Here is a 26,466-nt window from a genome sequence, read left to right as displayed (position 1 = left end):
ATCTCTATTGTTCACTTTGCAACAATCCGGCCTAGTCACCCGGACAGAGGCACAATCATTATCTGCATGCGCAGAATCACTGTATGAATTGAGTGAATCGGTGGCGTGAATGCACAAGAGAGACAATATATTAATTGCAATTGCAACCAGGTAGCAAAACGTCAAAGGCCTAACATTACCGGCAATGTTCTGGGCTAACGCCTTTGACGCCACAGACATGAATCAGTCGATTTTGTGTAAGTTAAGGGTATACATAAATGTAATCTTGCATGCCCACGCAGGGTTGATAGAGACTACAATGCCTATATCAAAGTCCAAATATCATGTCAAAGCACTGGTACCATGGTATTAGTGACAACGAGGAAAGGTTGGTGCATTTGCATAACATGTACATCTGAACTGCCATTGTGGGCAACATAGGATTATATGCTTGTCAAACTAGAAAAAACATGAATAAAACGAAACGTTTCGCGCTCATAAAATCTACAATTTACAGCTCCAAGATCATGATCTTACCTGTTCTTCTGGAGTCTACACAGGAAAGCCCGCCAATTTTCGTGTTGTACCTTTCTGTAACACTCGAAGACTAGCTGTCCGGGCTCGGGGACAGACTTGAACACAATGCACAATACACCATACCCCTTCACATCTAAAAGAGCTTGTCATGTGAAGTTGTTTTGATATCTGGCGATCAGTAATTTATCTTAATTATTTCAGGGCAATGACATGCTACGTGTTGTTTTCTTCTTCATGTCTTTTTCATGCCGGCAGTGCAATTTTCTCCAACAACCTCTGCTTAGAGACTAGAGTACGTCGGACTTTTCTCTGTCTGTGGTCAGTAGTCAATATCAGAGAGCATTTCATATCTTAGATATCCCATGCCTTATGATCAGATTTTGAGCTCTGAAGAATTTCTGCCACAGAAGTTAAGAAATGTGACCAGGCCAAACTGGCTGACATAATGAGTGTGCTTCGTGACTGTATACTCTGACTGCCTTCAAGCATATTGTAGGTTAACGACCCAGCACAACTTGGGGAGGGGGGCAGCTTTCGGATGATCTTTTCTGAAGACTGGTCAATGTTCTTTTGCCAAACTTTTAGTTTTTCAAATAATGTAGGATTATAACAGTGGCATACACTGGTCACAAGGCACTTGAAAACCTCAACAAAAATAGTTAACATGTACCATACTTTGCTAACATCAACATAAACATAGTTTTCAAACAATGGTGATCCTGACCTACAATACCCCCTGACCTACAATACCCCCCCAAAAAAAACCAAGTCGGACAGCTAAATAGACAAAATAAACAAAACACACTACCGGAAAGATATTTTCTACGCAACATCTATGTCCAAGGTACCAGACAAATATATTCTAAGGATTGACCTGGAACGTTGTAAGATTTTTTCTGTCAACCTTCTGTAGAAGGAGTAAAAATCTACATGTTAGGACAATTTTGACCTCGCAACGCTGGTGTATGTCAACAGTATGTTAACTACAGTCTCAGATATTACTTCAAGTCCTATCTCCAGTACTAGTAAGTAGTATAGTATGTGGTGTTTTGTGTTTTCCGTACAGACGTATATGACATGATAATGAGGAGAACAATGGCGCCAGTTTTCCATTTTTCCAGAGTTACCTTGCCAATGGGGCTTTCTATCTATTTCTAATGCGGTTACGTCATAATGTCTCATTTAACTTTTGCGCGGGAAACATGCCACTTTGGTGTGGTGAGGAGGGGCACGCGATAGTCAATGGCGGGGTTTCTGGGTAGAGGTGGTTTGACTTACTGTCTTACTATTACCAAACGTGTTTCGTTGATGGTGCAATACTTCTAAAAGCCACTTCCTATAGTTATTCTTTTGCATATGTTTTTGATGCGATGAATGCCACACACAGTAAAGATATTGCAAACGCAGACATGTATACATAAAACACTTTATTGCACGTAAAAACACAAGGAACCTAGACAACAGCAAATCTGAAAAAAACTATAATATAGAATAGCTTCCGAGAAATATCAATTTAACACTGCAACTCCCTCCCTGTAAACATTTGCCACAAGTAAAATCTTTCGATATCAAAATCACTATAATTTCTACTGATACCTTTACTTATTACATAGTAGAATCATAATCATTTCAGGCACTTTAAAATCTTAATAAAAAAATTCTTCCCACGAGGTATCGACATTACAGTCTTTGGTTCAAACCAGGCTAAATAAAGATACATCGAATCATCAGTACATGGTAAAATATTATTTTTCGAAGTCTATCAATAAATGATAAAATGTATCACATCAGTTGACCTTAATACGCGGGGTAACCTATATCCCTTTTAAACGGGGCGTGTAGGAATATGAAGTAGGCGGATAAGTTGTCAAAATGCAACATTTTCAAAATATTGCAATTTGAAACGTTAACCACCGTTCGTCGACTTGGCCCTGTTTTTGATGATAACGGATATAGGCTACCCCGTGGTTAAAGGTAAACTAGTATTATACTAGGTGTTTTGGAATTCACATTGTCATTGAGTTCTGCGCCATGGTTGTAGTCAGCCAGTCGACTAGCCCCGTTACACGAGCGTAGATGGTGATATAGTAAGGGTTAGCACATGGGTAACCCCTGCTGACCGACCCATGCAGCACCCAGGCACCTGTAGTTGGAGATCTGCTCACTAGGGGGCCGCCGCTGTCACCCTGGGGACGAGAGAGGTGTTTCAGACGACAATAGAGTACATCATCTTGGGAACGAGTAGCAAAGCGTGATTTCACACAACACCAGAGTGAATAGATTTACATACATTATACTGATTGTCCTTTGTATCATAGCGATAGAAGCATTATAACTAAATTTCAACACTTTAGAAAGTTTAGATACTTGATAGTAAAGTGAAACTCATATTCGGCCTTATTTAATGCAGCTTTCGATATAACAATCATACAGCTAGGTTCATATATACACCTAGAAGCGACAGGAAGTCGAATGTACTAGAGTAGATTAGACGTTTATATGTACAAATCTATATTTTTGTTACAGATAAATACACTTTATGATGGTTACGAATTGTGACCTGCACTTTGCCCAGCGGGGCAAAAATGTGCAGTAAAAAATAATTTGCTTGTTATGCACTCACTGAACAGGAATCTATGCCGCCTTGTCTGACGTAACCGGCACAGATGTCGACGCTGATATCCACCACACTCCCCCATATCTCTTGGCAGTTGGCATCCGAGACGATGGGTACGTCCATCTGCTGGAGATACGATGCAGTGAAGCCCCCTAGCGACAAAATGTAAGACTGTAAAAGCAGGACAGCTAAAAAGAACAGCGAACTAACCAACGTTGTGTTGTATCAAATTGAGCGGTCGCCATCATCATCACCGTATGTTGGAGAGTATTCATCGGCGTCCTAGCTCTGTCAAATTGTCTGAGTTGGCGCAACATGTACATATAGAGTCTCCGGGACATCCCGTTTCGTTGGACAAAGTCAAAATCTTAGACTCAGAACAGGATTTCTTCGCGCGAGGAGTGAAGGAGGCAGTGTACATTAGAGCCCACCGGCCCACACTCAACAGAGACGGGGGGCGGCACAGACTTTCTGATACTTATGACCCCCTCCTGCAAAAGTGGCGTGTTCCTGACGTCACTGCTGGAGATAGGGTCATTCTGTGAACAAGGTCGACGGAGTTGGCCGAAAATTTAGGGTAAGTCCCTATCATTAATTCAGTGTTGGAAAGAAAGTTTAGCTATTTCTATAATGTATTCTACCAACACAGATGAACTTTCACGCTAAGATGGCAAAACAAGTTGGCGTTTCTGGAAACTTCGTCGCGTGGATGTCATTTATAAGATTTAACAGACATTGCCGAATTTCATAATACAAAGAGCCAAGTTCTTACCAGTAGAGGTGATCCCCCAACCACTCACTGACACCATTGTTCTTGCGGGAAGAACGTCCGAGGATGACGGCAGGCAAGCAGGCATGATGTAGTCGTTGAACGTCACTGGAGAAGCCAACTTTATCAAGCCTAGAAAAATACGCACAAACACTTCGATATTTTCGGCAGCATTTCTTGTGCTTTGAGAAAATTCCCAACAACAAATTACTGTGAAGTGATTTTTAGATACTTACATCACGGTCAAAGAGCTCACAATTGTTTTTTTTTTACACAAAATATGACATTGGTTCATCTTTATCCGTAGGGTAAACCTATTTCCGTTGTTTTTAAAAACAAAGTAAATACGGGAAAGTTTTTGCAAATATTACAATTTGAAACTACTTATACCGTCCCACGACTTTATATATTTCGACACATACAATAGGTATATTTAGCTAGGCATATAAAGCATCAGTCCAAGGCGTAGTTTATATATTACATCTATATATTACCCCTTGGGATGATTAAAGGTGAACTAGGCTTACGCGGCATAGATAAATTACTGTGTTGGTAAACACCTTACCTATATCGCTCTGATGGTCAGAATTATAGTTGGGGTGGGTAAATGTTTGAGACGCAAATCTTGACACCTCTCTACCATCCGTGGAGTATCGGTAGTGTTCTCCTAGAGTGACTTCGATGGTACGACTGCAAAACAAGTCAGAACAGAACCACATTAGAACTTGAACTGTCCTGCATAGCTTACATGAAAGGAACAACTTGTAACTATCTATGCCTCGTGCTGATTTTACCACTTTTATACATCGTGACCAGCTCCGTATAGCCGTCCTGCCAGTAGCTACATCAAGTAACCTAACACCACCTGGTAACGGCTACTTCATACGGATATTGTATCTTGTGTTTTGGGAACAGGAGGAAGAAATGTCACAAAAACAATGTTTCATTTCCCTCCAGCCAAACAATGATACGTAAAACAATTTTACATTGCAAAAATACAACATGTGATAAACTTCTCCAATGTGTTTGCAACTACAATGGATATACTGTAAATGCCTTTAAGTTCGCGGGGATTTAATTTCGCGGAAGTGGGAAAATGGACTTTTCGCGGTGGTTTCAACTTCACGGTAGCATCAAGCAGTCTCTTACTGTTATGGAAAAATGTTCGCGGTGGTTTTAAATTCGCGGTGAAGCGGCCACCGCGAAAACCGCTAACAATAAACCACCGCGAAAGTTTCTGCATTTACAGTATTTTTTTAAAAATGAAGTTCTGTTGCTGTAGGTCAAGGAAAGACGTGTACATACGTCTGGTCAACAATGCAGTGTGCCGCCGTTACCACCCATTCCGAGTCCACAAGTGTTCCGCCGCACAAGTAATAGGTACCGGTCCCAGGAGTAGAACCCCAACCTATGACGAGTGCCTAGTTGGGTGACAGAACACAAACAAGAGCTTTTAAAAAAAGCTGGTCTTTCGCTTACTTATATTGTGTAGGTAAAACTTTTACCAGATGAGTTTCAGAACAGTTTCAATGGTATGAACTAGGGGTGGGTACTGGAACAGAAAATTCAGGTACAGGTACAAAGGATCAGGTGCAGGTCCGGACTTGATGGTCTGTGCAAACTTTTGAAGGGGCGATACTCAAAACAATTGTCCATTTCGCTACTAAGGAATTAGTGGAGTATCTGATTACCACTGGTGTTATAAAGTCCTATGTTCATGTGAACAACACTTGTTCTGTACGTTGACGTACAAAGTTTATTCAATTTGTTCTCGTAATTTATTGCACCAGTAAGCCCTTAAACGTATAGATGCCTGCTGATATAATGTGTTCATTTTCTAATTGGTGCAGCATCCAGTTTACTGATTTTTGTCAGGTCTGTGTCTGTTAATAAAATTGTACTTAATGAGTTTCAAAATGCAAATGCAGTTTCATTGTGGTATGTTGAAAGGAACGTTTCATTTCTTTTCGGAAAGCAAAATTATTGAGATTTTGATTCATTACGTCAGTGGTTATGGGCCACAAACTCACTCCATCGGGGTAGCTTGGAATCTTCTCATTTGAAATCAATTAGATAAAATATTAGTCAGTGTATTTTACATATATCAAAGAGGGATACACTTTTGTTGAAGTTTCTTCCACGAAGATCCCTTGAAATTTCGAGTAGTAAGCAATTTTCCACATGCAACCGCCACCCACCCCACGTCAGATCTCTGCACAATTCTGGATTTCATAGAGGTAATTCTCCACATCGTGACTTAGGCTCTGGGTCATTTCAACTTGAGAAGGATCAGAGGACTGATCGAAAGCGTCGGTATATAAGCGCTTTATTTTGTGCACGGATATATGGTCCTAAAATTGTAACATCGTAATAACACATCAAAATCGCGACACCCCTTCCCAACATGCGACACTCCCTTGGGACAAAATGGTGGCGCCCATGGACGCCAACGAAAACAATATACTAGTAGGTTTTGTTATCGCAGGCCTGTAATAAATTGCTATTTGTTCCAACATATGCAACTATACAAAAGTAGTTGTCTATACATGCGACGTTCCGGGCGAGCTCTCTCCGGTCACCGACCTTCCAAAATTTCCACATGGCTGGGGAGGACGCGAGACGCCGCCAGCGAGACCCCGACGGCTGTTTAATAACACCAAGGAGGTTAAAAAAGACCTCGTCAGAGAACTTGATGCTGTGCCTTTAGGAGATTCATAAATAGAATAACTGACAAATTCAGTCGGTAACGATTTTTGTATGCAAAAAAAAAAATCAAGTTTTATTTGACTCTTTTGACAGTAGACCTCCACAAAACTCAGTAGATACATTGTATATAGCTTTCACATCTTTCCTGTATGTACAATGCTCACAGTTCCCTACTCAAGTCAATCTATACACTGTCACCAGTCTTCACCAAACACGATTAGAATGTGCTAAGATTCAGGATGGATGCTTTTTTTCCGTTCAATGAATGTTGATCAAAGGCAGATATTTCCTCATGATAGCCATCACTTGAGTTGTACAATGTAAAAGTGGAAAGGACATCATATTCTGACTGTATTTCTTCACTACCTGCTAGCAGAGAGACTGCACCAGTACACACTATGAACATGTACAGACTCCAGATGTTACAGAAGGTATGAATCCTTTATAAGAATAAGGCGTACTAAAATTACATACCGGTAATTATAGGTTTGTTACAATGGCCATTTCTACACCAAAATCTTACATCATGTCTGTCAACCCAGTTCACATGAGATGGAAACAATTGGAGATTTCTTTGATCCGACCTGGTCCTCCCCTCCCCCATCTAAGTTTGTGCTACTCAATATCACTAGTTCATGAAAGGACTTACTATACAATGGACTAGATATCCTTTACCATATGAGATGATCCGAAATGCGGGTTTTGATGTTGTAGTCGCAAGACAAAAGTATTCTTATATTAAATGATGTTTCAAAAGGAAAAAAAGACAACTGATAAAAGTCTATCTCCTCAGATTCGAACCCGGGTCGATCCAGCAACAAAAGCGTACTGATCAGGCACTCTGCCGATTCGGCCACTTGGCGCACAACTACAGTCGGTAACTTTTAACAGGTATACAAATGTATTGCAACAGGTCCGTTCATAATTTCCAAGATTGCAAGGTCCAATTTTCTGAAGGATAAATGTTTTTGTGTAAAAAGTTAGTGATCTCGTTCGTTCCATAGTGGGTACTTCTTCCTAGACCGCCTGCTTGGTTTGCTTGAAGGCATGGCCCGGCTGACGCCCGAGGTTTTTGCTGCCATAATAATGAAAACGATGCCGAGTTCCATTTTGTATCCTGCGCGTTGATAGGTTTACCCCTAGCCATCACTTGAGTTGTACAATGTAAAAGTGGAAAGGACATCATATTCTGACTGTATTTCTTCACTACCTGCTAGCAGAGAGACTGCACCAGTACACACTATGAACATGTACAGACTCCAGATGTTACAGAAGGTATGAATCCTTTATAAGAATAAGGCGTACTAAAATTACATACCGGTAATTATAGGTTTGTTACAATGGCCATTTCTACACCAAAATCTTACATCATGTCTGTCAACCCAGTTCACATGAGATGGAAACAATTGGAGATTTCTTTGATCCGACCTGGTCCTCCCCTCCCCCATCTAAGTTTGTGCTACTCAATATCACTAGTTCATGAAAGGACTTACTATACAATGGACTAGATATCCTTTACCATATGAGATGACCACAAGCTGACCAGTGTAAAAGCTACAGGTGGTAAGTTTTTTGAAAGCCCATGTTCCCAAGTTTCTGAAGGATGTATAGTATCCTGTGTGGTAACCATGTGCTACCGCCCGACAACCATCTGTTTGAGATCCTTGAGGCTGTGTTCTCTGGCGACCTGCAGGGCGTGGTCCAAGGCATGGATCTGCACCAACAGCTTAGCTACCTGCTTAATGCTCTCTCTGTAAGGAAAGGGGATGCAAAAATGAGCGAGTTGTGGGGTAATCAAAATATGTTACAACTAGACACATGTTCGATGTAGACACAGGCTTTGTGGCACTGGAACTAACCTACTCACTGTAAAAACCGAAAACTCTCCTTGTTTTAAATATGAGGTTCAACAACCAAACCTCCAAACAACCAAACAATCAAACAAATAATGATTCTCCAGAAATTTGGACTCCAGGTCAAATAGCAAATGTAACATAGCCAGACAATATAATTACTGTTGGTCACTTCTTTTGTGGCCAAGAGCATGTTATCATTTTATTTAGTTATGAAGTTTTCATAGCTTTAGAATGCTACAACAAATACTGTGGATATCCGCCAAATAATGTTAAATTTTGGACAACACTTACGACATTTGTCAGTTTCTTAAAAACATGAAATCTGTAAAAACAGGTACAAATCAACATTTTACCCGTCATGCATATGGCGCATCTGAAGACTAAAAGCAAGGAGGTTAAAGAAGGACTAAAAGCAACGAGGTTAACCTCCTTGCTAAGAGTCATATTTTGCTGTATAGTTTATTGTGTCCACCCCTTACCTTGCTTTTCTCCTGACTATGTCGGGACAGCCGATGCTGTTCTTGTGTAGGTTGAAGTTTAGGAAGATTTTAGGATCTCTTTCCATTGCAACTACCATCTCTTTTTAACCTCCTTGATCATTACCACACGGCGTACGGTGAAAATGGCACATAATGGGTGAATGTTGGTGAAACACGGTGAAAATGTGTCACCCGGATTCGCATTGTTCCCATGTAAATATGGAAGGGTGAAAGCAAATATTGCACCTACGTGACAAAAGAGTGAAACATGGTGAAATGACGGTTTCACCCCTAGTAAAACAAACAGCAATTACGTCATTGTGTGTTTCACGAGCTAGCGACGTGCTTGCCGCTGTCCAGTCGACGGCATTGGGACTGAAGACTGCCCGCCCAGTTCCTCAGCGCAAGCCGAGGATTTTTTTCGCATTGCCGCTAGCTCCGCAAGCCGTGGAAATATCTTTGACACTGGGATTGAAGACTGCCCGCCCAATTCCAGGATTTTTTACGCTTGCAGCTAGCTAAGACGTGCACGTGATCGCAATACGCACCTCTGATTGGTTGATCCTACAGCTGTAGGGGGTTCCCCGCTATCTACTTTCTTTGCTGCCCCATGATGCTTTGCGCCCACCCGTGTCAAAGAAAATTTCTTTTTCATTTCTACGCACACGAAAAACGCTATATTCCACAATTACATTGCAATATTGCCGTGTGGTAGTGACAGATTGTGAGATGAAGATTTCCTTCAACTGCTGGCATTGTAACGTTGTTATGCTCTGAACTTGCCAAGGACGATAACGTCCTTGGAACTTGCCCAGTGTTTCTTGACCGCCTAATCATAAGGTCCGACCTACCCCTACCTACTGGGAGGAAAGACACCACAACGTTTGGACCCTTTCGTACGCGCCGCGTTCACTAAGAGAAACGAAGTGTGACTGATATCCATCGAATACACGTACGTAAAGATACCTTAAATGTTTTCTCTTTACCTTGCAGATATAGTACAAGTTGAATCGCGGAGGTCTTTGGTTGAATAGACGTCTACAAATACGTTGTGCAGGGCACATTGCAGGTCCTTTATTCCTGCTAATAAGCCATGTATAAACCAAGCTGCACATTCATGGCAGGCCGATACGTATGTCATACATACTAGTACTTGCATGGCCTTTGGCAATACCATCGAATCTGCAGGGTAGAATATCTCGCTAGCACGGTATGGCATGGTCGACCCGGACGGACGGACGGACAGACGGACAGCAATCTAATATCAGTCTGATTGCCTTTCGCCGCGGAAGCGCGGCGAAAGACAAAAAAGATATTCAGATGGAGAAACTAAACTAAATTAGAACAATCACTGTTCTTACGAGATCTATTTAATTAACAAAATGTACGCAATATATTCGAAGTATTCTGAACGGCCATTGTCGGCCATTTTTAATGTCTGTACAAATTTCAGCGCATTTTATACCACACCCGACATATGTCCGGTATAGCGCTACGAACTTTTTGATAGTTACGGGTCGTTCAAACGACGTAACTGGGCGAAATCCAATAAGATAAACGTAAATAAATATAACTAAGGGTGCTAGAATAACAATTAAGTGGATGGGTAAATGGTTTGGTGTTTTAGAGTTCTATACAAATCCCCAAATACACATAACTGACATCCGTTGTGTCATGTATTTACAAATTTGACAAAGTAAGCACCTGGTGTTGTATACCCTACTTTCCTCACAACGAAACTACAAGTACCAAAATTTTCTGGATAAACAGGTTATTATTGCATATGGATAGGTTATATTACATATCTTTTATGGCGAAATAAGATTTGTTATCGAATTTGATGGGTGCCAATCACTTATCAGAAAAGTTAGACCAAAGAACATTTCTTTCCGTACCTGCCATGGCCAGCTCCCTTGTTGTGCAGTGTTTCCCCCGACTATTCTACTCGGTGCCGGTATTCTGGCTATAGTTGGACTTCCACATGTTCCATCTGTATAATACAAAATTACAATTTTGAATTCTATAATCTGTATCTTCGTGACATTTTGTTTACCCTTCCCTCTTCCCTCATGAACTTATTAGTGAAAAGTGGTCTGCTGGCTTCATGATCAAAAGCTTCCAAAGCTTTTGAAAAATCATACACGTGGTACTTTCTTAACGTGAGTCAAATTTATTCCAAAAGTCTTTTTACAGACATGCCATCATTCTCTGTACAGCATTTTAAGACATAAAAGCTGACCTTAATGGTTATGTTAAAAGTGACAAAGACGATTCCTTACATGGGTCCACTTCCGAAATGGTCGCAGTGAAGCCTACACTGTTTTTCCGGGCATTGCTCTTGAAGACTACAGTCATCTCATTGGACGTTGTTCTCAAGCCTCTTCCGTCTCGGACTCTACAGAAGGACTCTAGATAGAAGAAAGGGCATTTTAAACCGTTCGTGAGATATAACGTCCTTAGTTCATCAATAGAGACTAACTGATAGGCGCAATGTTGGGGTCATGTCTGGATACAAGATGGCGACCACTCGGTTGTAGTGCAGAAAATAAAGTTTTCCCAGATACAACGTTAACTGCACATGTGACGGTCATAATTGATGAAACCGTGGTCATTTATGGAATGTTCTAGATACGCTATTCTACGTAATGAACTATTCACATTTCTTGAATCCAGTACAGATTTCAAGAGACTCGATGCTACAGACAGATTTGTATATATCTTTAGATGCCACAACTCCCATAATGCAAAGATAGGCAAATATATCAAAGACTGCTTTGCTATTAGAATACTGAAAGTCATGATTAGCCCAACTCGAATGTAACACTATATCAAGACTTGTGTTATCCCCCACTTGTTATGTTATGTTAATTAGGATGTTAAGTCTTATTCTATACACCTATTTTGTACTTTGTGTAATAGCCAGGGGCCTTCAACTTTGACATGAGCATGCGCAATAAGATATACTAGTTTGTATTCAGACGTTATTCAGGCGAAAAAATAAACTACACCGAACGTTCTCTAAACCTATGGACACTAGTGTTAGCACGCCAATATGGCGGCTAGTGATTTGCATAATGGTCACGTGAGTGCTAAACAACCCACCAATCAGCTTGGTGCTACCTTCTCCCCCGTCGAAGACGTCCACGAAGTCTCGGCAGCGCACATTGAATACCGGGAAGGTGATGACGACGATCTTTGAAGCTGTGGCCGTTACGTGCCACACGCACAGCTTGTTGGGCGGGTACCGCGATGGGTAGGACGGAGAAGTGATGGTCAAGTCTCCGGACATAGTGTCCAGAGTCCCGCCACAGTCGCCATCTGTTTTACGGTGTATTCAAAGAAACAAGTTAGAAAGAAACGTGGCTGTAATGTATGTATGGTTAACAAAACGTTAAGAATGTTACCAGTGGTAGCGGGTTTGTATACAGATATAGAAGGTACGAATTACGATTTGCGAGTAACCAAAAATCAGGTTAAAAAAAAAACACTACCGCAATGTAAATTAGAATTTTTATTATACATATGAACATTATAGAACATATATATAACGTTACATGAATATATGTACAACAATGAGGATTTCATGACCAATTTCTCTCATCTGTTCAATAAAATAGTGCTCATACAAGACTACTCAAATTAATGCAAGTTCTGAGAAAATTTGATAGTAAAATGAATATTCTATACCTGACTGGTCTACGCCCGGTGCTACCTGGGACGCAATAGGCGTAACGTGTAACAGAAGAGTTACAGCTACAGCATACACCGCTTGGCTACACATGTTCCCTGTGTACATGAACAAAGAAACGTTCGGTTAAACGCAACAAAAAGCAAAGCTCAAAAGATATTGGCAAAAGCTGTGCTATATTGGTCTTCATTGTCTTCTTTAAGTCACTTTATTTTTCTACCACTCAAAACCAGGCTCACTATAACTCCAAACGATAACCAATTGACAGCATTCCATTCCGTATTGTAAAAAGCACAAGCTTATATAAGAAATAACGGCAAAAATCTGGGACATATTGGTGTTCATTACAACATTCATAAAGCATGCGAAACATAATGATCTGTATGTGCAGCTTATGATATGCAGTCATTCCCGGCTATGTGAAAAGACCGCTCCCTTAAACCATTAATCCTGACGCAAAGAATGCACAGCTAGAATAGTCCTCAATTACCACTGTATGAACTGTAGCCAAAAATCAATTCCCAAGGGAATGCATTCGTGCAATTTTCTAAATTCTTTCAAAGCGATCGTAATACTGTAGAAAATGCCTCCGCCCCTGAGGCGTCGCCAAAAAAATCGCAACAAAAAGAATAGCAACTTTCGTACTGTCAACTACAAGCTACGAAACTGCAATGCAAACACCTACTAGTATTCAAATTCCCCTTACAAGGGCCCTGTTGATTTGATTATATGGATACAATTTTCGACCGTTTCCAAAACAAAACTTTTTGACCATACATGCATTTTAAGTCGTACAAAGCTGCAAAATGTATTCCGAAAATTAAAGAAAAATTAAAGAAAATGACTACTAATTTCGTAGAATGCTAGTACCAACATCAAATAAAATATGAAGAACAAAATAAAGAATCTATCATATACCTATTGTTCGGTATACCATACGCTTTGACATCTTAGATCGCCAAATCTTTTTTTTTATTCGCACGCTCGCCCGAATATTGGGGTTCCCAGATGATGTCATCATCCATACAATCAAATCAACTTGGCCTGAATAATGAATTAAAGGAAAAGATGGGAATATATGACGTTACCTTTTCCCTCTTTCTTTCAGACGGCGTTATAAAAGATACGGTGCTTCAGTTGAATCACGTACGGGGGTTTTAGATAGCTTGATGAATTGAGCTTCTCCGGCGAACCTCTTTACTTTAGCGGTACGGAGCCTAACATGCAACACGGTCCTCGTGGAAATTTGACAAGCACGACGAACCTGTGCTATTTATAGTGTTTACATGAATACCTAATTAGATGTCCGGCTGTGTCGTCTATTTTTAGCAACAACAGGTGTATGGCGTAATCCTTGGGGACGTATCGGAAACAACCATGTGGGGACGACTGAGAAAATATTGAACAATAAAGATACGAAATCAGATATAATAATAAACGCATTGTTCACAGAATTAGAAACCTATACACAGTGACAAAAATTCACGAATGTTTTACCTGGAAAACTAAGTACATGGACATTTTGACAAGCCTCCTATGTGTCATTGTTGGTTCGTCCCTAAGAGCGACAGGTGCAACAATCAACCACTAAGACAGATTCTGGCTGTCCATCACAATTACATTTCAACCAATCATCGCGTGGCATGCGCAATTAGCGCTTCCGATATAAGAGAGTGGCTGAATGTCAACATTTTTGGACAGAGCTGGGTGACGCATTTGGATCTATGTATAACCGTTACCTTATTTGTTTGTTTATTTTCAAACACCTGGGTAGCCTATTCAGCTTCGATATACTGGTTTTCAATAGGGCCCAGTTTCACATATACATACAAGGAAATTAAAAAAAAACTTACAGAGAGAAAAGTAGACATGCACGTCGGAAACATATAAGAACAACTGATACATGAAAGACACAGATAAATCAAAATCATAATCCGATCCAAGGTCAACAGTTTAGGAGGTCAGAGGTCACTACTCAGTACTGAGACTATGTTAGGTCTTTCAAAACTGACTTAAATGAATTTAGGCTTGGAACTTGCTTAATGTAGGCTGGTAGTGAATTAAAGTGTTCAGCACCTCTGTAGGCAAATGTACGCTGTCCTGTTGTAGTCTTGAAAAAGGGTTTGTATAGGAGTGATGTCTGTCTGGTTTGGTAATTGTGTAAGTTGTGGCTGTGAGAGAAGGTGGATGATAGGTATGTTGGTGCTAGCCCTTGTAAACCATAATGCACACATGATCCCGCCTTCTCCCTGCGAGGTACTGCCAGCTGAGCTTCTCATGATGAAGGTCGAGGACACTGCTGGACTGTAGGTTGAGTTGCAGAACTACCCTGGCAGCCCGGTTCTGTAGCACTTGGAGTTGTTGTTGTCTCCCCTCTCCACTCCTGTATATCTACTAGTTTTTAAATCTTGATAATAATGAACATATTTAGAGGCAAAATATGAGAAGAAATGGCTAATTCACAAGTTGTTGTTTTTCATTAGTTTTCCGAATCGACCAGGTTAATTTTCTGTTTATCATTACATCAATTTGATACCATATATTCCAGCTTTTCAAACAAATAAATCTTGTCAAACTTCAAGCCAATAGTGTGTCGCGATTTGTGTATCAACGCCTGGCGCATGAAACGGCGATTGTGATTGGATGGCAGGAAGTGGGCGGAAACTGCAGGGGTCAAAGGCCTAAAGGTCAACTGAAACAGCTGATCAGTCTGGTCACCAGGGAAAGGCGCTGCACACGCACATAAAGAAGGTAAAGTTACCGTTTTATAAATCTTGCGTTGAAAATATTGTATGATCTTAGCTGTAAGGTGCAAGATCGCATTTTTTTACTGTATTGTGTTCAGGAACACGATGGTTTGCACAACAATAGCTTGCAATTGCATAACCTCAATGCTAGGGACGTTACGTAAAAGAACCCGAAACTTCGTGTCTGTCTGTGTCTGTATGTGCATCTGTGCGCGTGTGTCTATCTGTGCGTATGTGTGTGAGTGTGTGTGTGTGTGTGTGTGTGTGTGTGTGTGTGTGTGTGTGTGAGTGTGAGTGTGAGTGTGTATGTGTGTATGTGTTAGTGTGTGTGTCTCTCTCTCTCTCTCTTTCTGTGCGTATTGTGTTTGCATATGTGTGTGTTGTGTGTGCGTGTGTGTGTGTTGGGAACTGAAGGGTAATCGAAAAGATTAATAAATAAATAAACAAACTTGGGCAATAATGATGGTTCTTCACATGGTTTTCTTCTCCTTCAATACTACCAGGTACCTATCGCTGTCATGCCAGAGGAGAGAGTGCTAGTGACGGGGGGAGGGGGTTACCTGGGGCTGAGGCTGGCAAACATGCTGCAGAGGGATGGTGCAAACGTCACTCTCTTCGACCTACGAGAACCAATCGAGAAAGCAGCAGCTGACATAAAGTTCATCAAGGTACGTGGCGGGTGACTGTGCCATATTTCTAGGGACAATACAGTCAAACCTGTCTATAGCGGCCACTCAAGGGACTGGAAAAATTTAGCCACTATAGACAGGTGGCCACTATAGAGAAAATGCTGATCAATTGACCACAAGCAATATTAAAATTAGATATTTCTCAACAAGTTACATTGTCTAGATCGTCTCACAATTCAATTCAATTCAACTCACCCTGCCAAAGTCAAATCTACCAAAAATGGTTGATAATGCCAAGTGCGGAATGTTACAAAGACAAAAACTTTAACGTTGAAGGCACGCGTACTCTAACACGCAAACTACTATTTTAAACTCGGTGCACGTCGACATACTGCCGCCGTATGGTCGCTTTAGGCAGTGTTTCTGTATCTACGGGACCGGAAACTGTGTGGCCATGGCCGCGTTGGACTATTTCTTAATGCTTAGCTCAATGGGAGAAATTTAAGGGACCGACAAAAAGTGACCGTAATGGTCAGGTGTCCGGTATGCAAAGGTGGCTACTAATACAGGTTTGACTGTATACGTATTGCTTGAATCATTAAACACCAGTTACAAACAATTTGAAGGGGCTACTGTAAATGCAGAAATGTTCATCGTGATTTTCAGGGTGACTGATTCAACGCAACCCCAAAACCACCCCAAAATCTTTTTTGTCCAAAGTATAACGACTAACTTACATTGTACAGTATGATTGATGTGTTGGACTTTTGGAGGCATATGCTACAGTTCCATTAAATACTTACAAAGCACAAATTGAATGTAAAACCCGACTCTGCACAACATATACATGTCGATCAAGAACTGCTATATGTGCAGTTATATCAGTGACAGTTGATTACAAGCACTGTCACAAGCAACTGTTTTGTCTTTCTATAGCACCCTTGCCCTGTAGGTGTTTTCTGACTGGCTGTCTGTTATTTGATTATAAGGTTCCTGGGATTCCAATCCATATACAGTATGTGACTACTAAGTATTGCACTATTGTGAACACTTCAAATGTCTACTATGACTATGTACCTTAACATTGACTCTGATCATGTGTTTATGATATTGACAGGGAGACATCACCAACTATGAAGATGTTGAAGATGCCTGTCGTGGGATGGACTGTGTGTATCACATCGCTTCACATGGGATGTCAGGCAGAGAACAGGTAGGAGCAGTCAGGTCATGTTAATTCGAAAATACTAGTATGGGACATCCTTTGGCAGTGCTCGAAATACCACCTGCATATGCAGGTTAGTGCAGGTAAAATTGGAGCTGTGCAGGTATTACTGGTGTCTACCTGCACCTAACCTGAATCATATTTTTTGAGATTTCTTTTCCTTTCACAGCACGAAAACGAATATTTAAGCATACTTTCCGAGATACTTAAATGTAGCCTAAAGGTGGGAAAATATTTCCGCAGAGTTTACGGTATCGTAAAGACCACGGAAACCATGGTTTTACATTTCCGTAACCTTTCCGTATTCGTTAAGGCAGATTAAATACATGTAATATCTTTACATAACCTTTAAGCATCCTTATATGTGCCTTATATGAAAAGGGTATTGCTTATGTACAGAAAACATCTACAGGCTTTGAACCGACCATACGTTCACATACAATCAGTTGACCTTCGCCTTTTTTTTATTTTCGTGGTTCTCTAAGGTTGGAAATTACCAATAGGAGATGATATCTTTTCATTGCCCTTCCGTTACAATTGATCTCATTTACATACTCTTATTAGTATAGGTCTATGGAGACCTCCCCCTTTTATGTATAGGTGCAAAAAAGATGTCAGAATGGTAGCGTTTATTTTTAAGAAGAGGCATTGCTTTTACCAAATTAAGAGTATTTTCCGCTCAATATACCACATGCGCCTTTCAATAAAGCAGCGGCTTCAAATGAATAGCTCCTGCTGTGTTTGCGTGTTAAGTTTAACCAAGAAAAGAAAATCTCCTCCTGTGTGAAAGCTACATATAACAGATACAATCTTTCCGATGTCTTTCCGTTACATTTGAGCTGACTTTACATAAAAGGGGGGAGGTTTAAGCAAACCTCCCCCCTTTTATGTATAGGTGGAAAAAAGATGTCGGAAAGGTAGCGTTAATCATTACTTGAAGAAGAGGCATTACTTTTACCAAATTAAGAGTATTTTCCGCTCAATATACCACATGCGTCGTTCACTAAAGCAACGGCTTCAAATGAATAGCTCCTGCTGTGTTTGCGTGTTACGTTCAACCAAGAAAAGTAAATATCCTGTGTGAAAGCTACATATAACAGATACAATCTTTCCGATATCTTTCCGTTACATTTGAGCTGACTTTACATAAAAGGAGGGAGGTTTAAGCAAACCTCCCCCTTTTATGTATAGGTTGAAAAAAGATGTCGGAAAGGTAGCGTTAATCATTACTTGAAGAAGAGGCATTACTTTTACCAAATTAAGAGTATTTTCCGCTCAATATACCACATGCGCCGTTCACTAAAGCAGCGGCTTCAAATGAATAGCTCCTGCTGTGTTTGTGTGTTAAGTTTAACCAAGACAACCAAATCTCCTGTGTGAAAGCTACATATAACAGATACAATCTTTCCGATGTCTTTCCGTTACATTTGAGCTGACTTTACATAAAAGGGGGGAGGTTTAAGCAAACCTCCCCCCTTTTATGTATAGGTGGAAAAAAGGTGTCGGAAAGGTAGCGTTAATCATTATTTGAAGAAGAGACATCGCTTTTACCAAATTAAGAGTATATTCCGCTCAATATAGTACATGCGACGTCCACTAAAGTAGCAGCTTCAAATGAATAGCTCTTGCTGTGTTAGCCTGTTAAGTTTAACAAAGAAAAGCAAATCTCGTCCTGTGTGAAAGCTACATATAAAAGATACAATCTTTCCGATGTCTTTCCGTTACATTTGAGCTGACTTTAAACTGACTGGTGGAAAAAAGATGTCGGAAAGGTAGCGTTAATCATTATTTGAAGAAGAGGCATTATTTTCCGCTCAATATACCACATGCTCCCTCACTAACGCAGCGGCTTCGCCTGAATAGCCCCTGCTGTGTTAACGTGTTGAGTTTAACCAAGATAAGCAACATTTACTCTTGGTTAAAACTTACATATAGCAGATACAATTTTTGGAATGTATAGGTGCACAAAAGATGTCGGAAAGGTAGCGTTAATTATTATTCTTAAAAGAGGCATTGCTTTTACCAAATTACGAGTATTTTCCGCTCAATATACCACATGCGACGTTCACTAATTAAAAGTAGCGACTTCGCCTGAATAACTCATTCTGTGTTAGCGTGTTTGACGAAACCAGGAAAATCTAAATATCCTCATGGGTGAAACATAAATATAACATATAATATCTTTCCAATGTCTTTACGTTACCATTGAGCTCACTTTACACAAAAAGATGCTATGTACAGGTGCAAGAAAGATGTCGGAAAGGTAGCGTTTATTTTTTCCAGTAGTATCGTATGTTACCGATATCGTTCCGTTACCTTTGCCTTTGAGCTTACTTTTCAGAAAACTCTCTGAACTTTCTTTACAGAGGTGGAGATCGATAGTTACAGAAAAAGATGTTGGAGAGGTAGCGTTGAAAGCAAGGAAATTAAATATTTAACCTCCTTGTTGAAAGGAAACAACAGTCGCCGGGAGCACTGCGTACATGCCCCCGAAGATTGGTGGTCATAATTACGGCGTGTTCCCGTTCAGGGTAAGAGGACTAGTACTGGGCGGCCTGTCCAGTATGTCGCTCGCGGGTGGCTGTGCCTTGCAGCTTGGCATCCCGACGACATAGCGTCCTCACTACCCGGTAACGTATCATGGGAATATAGCGGGTTTGCTGTTTATATAATTGTACAAAAAACTTTCTTATCATCTGGAAGAACATTTATTATCTACAAGCAATAATCACGTTCTCCCAGAAAGGCTGGTATTTTCTAGTGTGGTAACAGTTGTGTTTAGCTTAACCTTGGCTAAACAGCGTACAAAGGGGATGGTGTTTTTCAAATTCAAATTTATTCGCCGTCAACTATGAATAATGAACAACGCGGCATTGAATTTCTAATTAGCAGCTCCCAGAAGAGGCCAGTCATGTAATTGGGCGTTATCCAATGACAGACAAAGGTGGGTTTTTTAAACCTAACGAATATGCCATAATTTATAGAAGAAACCAGTTTGCAGGGCGTCTGTTTCGGGACAAGTCAAGAAGGAGCCTTGGGCCCGTTTCAACACACGGATTATCGGCGTGGCTTTGCGGCAAATGGATTCCAACGGAACTACAGGACGGAACGGACATAACCATAGGACACTCACGGCTTGCCGGAAACGGAGTACGTATGTTGGAGAGTCTTCAACGGGGCACAACTCAGGGTGAATTCAAGACTGTGTCCGACCAGCATATGCTGGCGGAGACATGGAGAGCACGGCCTGTTCATCACAAAACAGTACCCGTCTTCGGGAATCTCAGCGGATTTTTCCTAATGTGATGGCCAGATGGAACTATGTTGCTTGAAATGACGTCTTTCCAGGCGTATCGCCCGACACTGGACTCCAAATTGTGGACTTAAATGTAGCGGAGATTCGTGCATGGATATTGTACACCGATTGTTCCCTCGGTCGACCAATCCAAGTCCACAATTGGACTCACAAGATAGTTTAGACGGCGAAGCCATAGATACCGGTGTAGGTATGATTCACACCGAATAAGACACGCATACCCGATGCAAAAGTTCCAATTTAAGCCACACAAAACACATAAAGCCTACCTAAAGATGCGGAAAGGTTTAAACTTACGCCGCCTTTACTAAAAATAAATGACAACTATAGTCCAAGGAAAGATCACGGAAAGCGTTCGGATAAGTACGTTTCTGCACTTCTTCGCGTGCCTTTCAGGGTGTGTAAACGACACATAAACGTGGGGAAATCGTGACGGAAATCGACTGTAAATGTGGTCAAAAGATCACGGAAAGGTCTTAAGAAACGCGTGCTTTCCGCCCGTATAGGTTACGAAAAACTGTCATTAACGACGCCTTTAAGCGTCTAATAGTTGCGGAAAGGCACGTGAAGGAGTGCCGAAACGTACATATAAGTGCATTAAAGGGAATCTTTACGTTCACGGATAGATGTCGTTAAGTTGCGGAAAGGGTGCAGAAAGGTCTTAATAAACGCATACTTTCCTCCCGTATAGGTTACGAAAAACTGTCATTAACGACGCCTTTAAGCGTCTAATAGTTGCGGAAAGGCACGTGAGGAGTGCATATAAGTACATATAAGTGCCAACGTAAAGGTAACATTAAAGGGGATCTTTACGTTCGCGGATAGATGTCGTTAAGTTGCGGAAAGGGTGCAGAAACGTCGCGTTTACGTTGAGTTTAAGCTTGCTTAAATACCAGATTTCGTGCTGTGTTTGCTGCAGCTCAACAGAAAGCTGATTGAAGCTGTCAATGTTGGAGGAACAAAGAATGTCATCAAAGGTGAGGTACAATTCCAAATGAAGAGACTCACATGGATTATTTCTTGGTCAAAGTTAGAAATATGATATTTTTTTTTTCTTTCTATGTATGTGAAGGAAACCTAACATCAACTTTCATCATTCCACCGGGTGCCATAATACCTCTACATGAGAAAATTAAAAACACATGAGTTCAAAGTGATTTAAAGAGTTGTACCATACAGCATTGGTAATTATGAGGTTTATTAGGATTTTACCATGGTCAATATTGACCGAGGGAGGCCATATATATAATCCTGAGGTAAATACATTTCAGATATTCAGATACTTAACGTTTATAGGTGTTCAAGTCAATCTAGAGAAGGTCTCTGTAACAAGTTTTTTTAATGTGACGACAGTGGCAGTATTACGGCACCTGGTGGAATTATGGGAGTTAATGCTAACCATGTGTAAAAAAGTGCTACAATTCCAGCAATTCTGTCCATACACTGTTGTTGTTTTTTTTTTCACTGATAAGGAAAATGTGTTGTCTTATAACCATTTGTTGTTGTTGATGTGTTACTCTTGTTGTTTTCTCCAGCCTGTTGCAGACAGGGCGTACACAGACTGGTTTATACCAGCACCTTTAACGTAGTGTTTGGTGGACAGAAGATAGAGTTTGGGGATGAGTCCCTACCTTACCTACCTCTGCACAAGGTACTAGTACTAGTAATGAATTAACTTTAAACAGACAACATCTGTATCTGTATTAGTTTCAGTTGCATATACTGTATTCAAAATGTAGTCTGAGTACAGCTGCCATTCAGCATAATACTAATGGTAAGGAACACAGTATATCTTATTCATATCACATATCTGCGTAAAATTACCTGTTCTGGTATCTTGGTAGATACCCTTTTGTCACGTTAGGTATTGCACTATTGAAATGATGTCTATGTTTTTAAAGATTTTTATTATTTAAAGATAGTTCTTAAAGGGACATAATGTAAAAAATAAAGTCACTGTTTTCGGTCATTTCTCTACATTATGAGTTGAGTCTACCTTATTACACTGCACAGCAATATTCACAGCGTATGGATACGACTTTATTGTTACGTGAGGACGTCTTGAAATATGTACACTTCCCACCACCGCTTGAGTTGCCCGACATCTTATCCAACTTTCTGACGAACCATGACGCGCTTTAGAACGCGTTCGGTGGTTCGCACGAATCGTTACTGAAGTTTGTTGAATGTCTCCGCGATGCTCTGAATATCTGCGACCGCAACGGTCGATTCGGAAATCTACGGTCGTCTTACTTCCGGGTAGGCTACCCGGAAGTAAGTGAATTTGATCGCGGCTTACTCTGGCGTTGCTAATTAACGCTAGAAATGTGATAAACTGACGCAGATACGTTGGAAATAAGTTACAAATGTCAATCTGACTTGAGATTTTTTAGTTCAGAACATTTGAAATTTTGGCGCCAAATTTCTACATTATGTCCCTTTAAAGCAACTGTGTTTTTTCTAGCACCCAGACTACTACTCCATGACAAAGTCCATAGCAGAGATGGAAATTCTAAAGGCAAATGGCACAGTGGTAGAAGGTAACTGGGGTTTTTGCTCAGCTGGTTTCAATACTGTCTCTAAGTTTTCTAGTCTCCACATTACCGCATGTGAGTTTGTTGTCTTTTGTCGTAAAATTTTCAAAACCTTTGTAACAACTGAAATGAATTAGAACAACTTCTGACATTTCTTTGACATGAAATATTTTCTTCCCTATTACAACATGTTAGAATAGAAACATTGTAAATGTCACTGTTTTTTGGTGGTATGAATTTATATCCAATCAATCCATCAAATACCATTAAAAGTATTTGGAAAAGTTTGGAAATATTATTTTTAGGCATTGAAGTATTTTTTTCTTCCAGGTGGAGGCACATTACACACCTGTGCCCTACGACCTGCAGGTATCTACGGACCAGGTGAACAGAGACACCTGCCCAGAATTGTGGTAGGTTATCATTGTATAAGGCTTGGGCGCCTACTAGCGGTTATGAGAAAAACTGCAGGAGCCGAAAACATTATCTTTCATACACTGGCAGGTCGGCAGGGTTACAGCGTTTATTTAGATGAAAATAAAAACGAAAAATGAAAGGTGTGTATGAGAATTATGATTTTATGATTAAGTTGTATTGATTAATTGTGAATTTTCGTGAAAATAAATGGAAAAAAAAAAATAATCGAGCCAGACAGGATTCGAACCTGCAATCTTCTGATCCGAAGTCAGACGCGTTATCCATTACGCTACTGGCCCGGTTGGATGTGAGAGGTGAAATTTTTAACAATATGAATAGTAAAAGTTGCATAATTAATTATTTCTTAGTCGATTTTATTACATTTTCAGCTACAATATGAATTATAATAGAATCTATACTGAAAAAGTGATGTTCTGTACCTATTCAGGGGCTACGTACGTACCGCAATGTATGTTACGAAAATGGCGCTATGGTCGGTCAGCTAGGAGAAGCTTTCGTCCGCATTCTTTGCCTATTTTACAGCTCTTTTACCTAGTAAATGCCTAGAAAATTATCAGTTGAGACAATAAACGCAAAATGTACTGTTCTATGGCCACTGGAGGAAAGGTATTCGCAATTTTTGCTCTGTGAGGCACTGCAGCTTGTCAGTGACAGAGAGGGCCGTGCAGTAGCGCCACCTTGCGATAAGTTTTGGATTTGCAGATGCCTCGAGTGCATCCATTTGAGTTGTTTTTTGACGCAGGCAGCAGGTGGTGGGAAAATGTACTTTTGCAACGTTCAAATGGAATTGTCTCAGCAGTGATGATGATGATGATGAAAATAATTTTCAAAATATTATATGTATTTTTAGAATTACCCATTGAAAATAACTTGAAATGTTTTCTAGCAGGTCTGTGTTTTTTGTTGTTTTTGTGGGTCTGGAACTGGAATTTCTCAACATACAATACAAAAATGCAGCAATAATGAAATGGAGCTTGTAATTTTTGGTGACACATCTGGGGCAAGCCTCTTTATATTCAACGTACACAAGACACAATTGAAATTAAAGACCATAATTTTGGGATTGCCCATCCTTTCATCTTTAAGTCATTGTGAATAATTTTGTTTTCTTATCTTCTTCTTAGTCCTACATCGAGCAGGGACTGTTTGCAGTTGTTTATGGAGAGCCAGACTCGCTTGTAGAGTTTGTGCATGTGGACAACCTGGCCACGGCACACGTACTGGCAGGACGCGCTCTACAAGACGACAAACAGCACGTAGCAGTAAGTCCTTGAAATCAACGTTTTTCTTTTTACTCAAAACTGCCCAAGAAGACCAATTTCATGGGGCTGATAAGATCTGGTTGTTGTGGACATTGGACGATGTGTTTGTGTTAATGGGAAAAGATACCAAAAATCATGTTGGCCAGTTGGTCCTTTTTGGGGAGGTGGTCACTTGTATATATTTGACTGTATTGTTGTTGCTATTTAATTCCGAGCGAGCTCGCCGGAGTGAGTGAGTGAGTATTGTTACGAACTGCATTTTATGTAACGTTACTTGCATTTTATGTCCTAGATGTGATATCACCAGTTTTTGTTGTTTTTTCTTTTATGATAATCTCCCACGCAAAAATTAAACTTTCTGTTGAATCCTAATAGAGTGTAAGACTGGCCACTCAAAAAACTATGGACTACAGTGTCTTCAATGGGAATTTTAATTTCTTCTTATTTTTGTTTCTTTCCAGGCAGGACAAGCATATTTCATCTCTGATGGAAAACCTGTCAACAACTTTGAGTTCTTCAGACCGCTGGTAAGTAATCATGAACATTGTAATATCATATTCAGCGAACTGTGTGGCCATTGCTTTCTTTAATAAATGGAATATTTATCTCTCTATACATACATGTATAATAAAACTATTTATCTGATTCATATCACTTTACCTTATAAATTTACTACTAGACAGTTCCTTGAATGACATGAAGCTTATCACCTAGCTAAGGCAGTGTTCAGGCTTGATACCTATATTCCCTTTCCGATAGGTTGAGGGCCTTGGTTATACCTACCCCACAGTCAGGGTGCCGGTGTCACTTGTCTACTTCTTTGGTGAGTCTTTATTCAGATGTTTTGCAAAACAAATAGGAAATAGAAGATCTCTTGCCTCTGTAAAACAGTTCTAGTTTTTGTGAATTTCTTCTTTTATTCGTCATAATTGTATATTTCTCTCCAGTTATATGTCTAGTTCATTTTCTCCACTGGCTCTAGTAAGACAACAGATATACATGGGAGGAATTGAAGACAAGAAATAGGATAACCTATCCCCAGGGACTTTTCTAGAACCTTTGACCTAACTTCCTGTCAGTGGTCCAAATGTATCTTGCATGTGGAAACAATCCTCATTTTGACATCAAATTCGATGAGGCCTCCACTTTTTGTCAGTATTCACCCCATCATTTCTTGTTACAGAGTCTATATGTTGCCTACATAATGCATCTGTAACAATTAAGTATGTTGTGATGATGTGTTTTCTTCTGCAGCATTCCTAACCGAGATGGTCCACTATGTCGTGGGGAGGTTTTACAACTTCCAACCACTTCTTACCAGGACTGAGGTAAGATGGACGACAACAAAGTTTTGATCAGTATCAGAAGTAGCTGAAGATGGTGTTCATTTTAATGTGTTGTTGCTTATCAATTTCTTTGTGGCCAATCATAAATACAGTAGAAGTCGCTTAATTGCGCGGCCTATTTGCCAGTAAATTTCGTGCAATTATCCGGCTGGTGCAATGATACGAACTTATCAAGCTAGTCTGCATCAGTTTGGGATTCCGTGCAGAAGTGTGCATTAATCTGTCGTGCAATTAACTGGCAACTACTGTATCGTAAGAAAGATACAGTAATATTATTGCTTAGTATTTGTATTGTAAAATGCAGGATTCAAGTAAAAGTTGGAAGAAATAAGTCATGG

At 40.3% G+C, this 26,466-nt stretch overlaps 2 protein-coding genes and 1 non-coding gene across 3 annotated transcripts in view; 1 reads left to right on the top strand and 2 right to left on the bottom strand.

Moving 5' to 3' along the window:
• Window positions 1-2,264: 2,264 nt before the first annotated feature.
• LOC118429208 (trypsin-2-like) lies at window positions 2,265-13,903 on the bottom strand. The gene is made up of 10 exons (XM_035839670.1): window positions 13,720-13,903; window positions 12,631-12,729; window positions 12,046-12,261; window positions 11,223-11,351; window positions 10,839-10,933; window positions 5,208-5,323; window positions 4,468-4,592; window positions 3,906-4,034; window positions 3,140-3,285; window positions 2,265-2,702 (listed from the first exon to the last, which is right to left on the bottom strand). The coding sequence occupies exons 2-10, from the start codon at window positions 12,722-12,724 to the stop codon at window positions 2,523-2,525; spliced, it is 1,230 nt and encodes a 409-aa protein (XP_035695563.1). The 5' UTR covers window positions 12,725-12,729; window positions 13,720-13,903; the 3' UTR covers window positions 2,265-2,522.
• Window positions 13,904-15,213: 1,310 nt separating this feature from the next.
• Window positions 15,214-26,466, top strand: part of LOC118429663 (short-chain dehydrogenase/reductase family 42E member 1-like) — a 12,548-nt gene continuing 1,295 nt past the window's right edge. The window contains exons 1-11 of the mRNA XM_035840247.1: window positions 15,214-15,382; window positions 15,882-16,046; window positions 17,125-17,220; window positions 21,468-21,525; window positions 22,084-22,199; window positions 23,013-23,088; window positions 23,413-23,495; window positions 24,645-24,782; window positions 25,244-25,309; window positions 25,542-25,605; window positions 26,037-26,110. Of these exons, the coding sequence (XP_035696140.1) occupies window positions 15,897-16,046; window positions 17,125-17,220; window positions 21,468-21,525; window positions 22,084-22,199; window positions 23,013-23,088; window positions 23,413-23,495; window positions 24,645-24,782; window positions 25,244-25,309; window positions 25,542-25,605; window positions 26,037-26,110 (921 nt within the window). The 5' untranslated portion in view covers window positions 15,214-15,382; window positions 15,882-15,896. The remainder of the gene's footprint in view (window positions 15,383-15,881; window positions 16,047-17,124; window positions 17,221-21,467; window positions 21,526-22,083; window positions 22,200-23,012; window positions 23,089-23,412; window positions 23,496-24,644; window positions 24,783-25,243; window positions 25,310-25,541; window positions 25,606-26,036; window positions 26,111-26,466) is intronic.
• On the bottom strand, window positions 23,726-23,798 carry Trnar-ucg. Its single transcript has one exon. It is a non-coding gene; the product is annotated as a tRNA-Arg (tRNA).

This window comes from Branchiostoma floridae, chromosome 13 (genome assembly GCF_000003815.2).
Source record: "Branchiostoma floridae strain S238N-H82 chromosome 13, Bfl_VNyyK, whole genome shotgun sequence".
NCBI classification, from domain to species: Eukaryota; Metazoa; Chordata; class Leptocardii; order Amphioxiformes; family Branchiostomatidae; genus Branchiostoma; species Branchiostoma floridae.
This window is presented reverse-complemented; position numbering and strand designations above follow the sequence as displayed.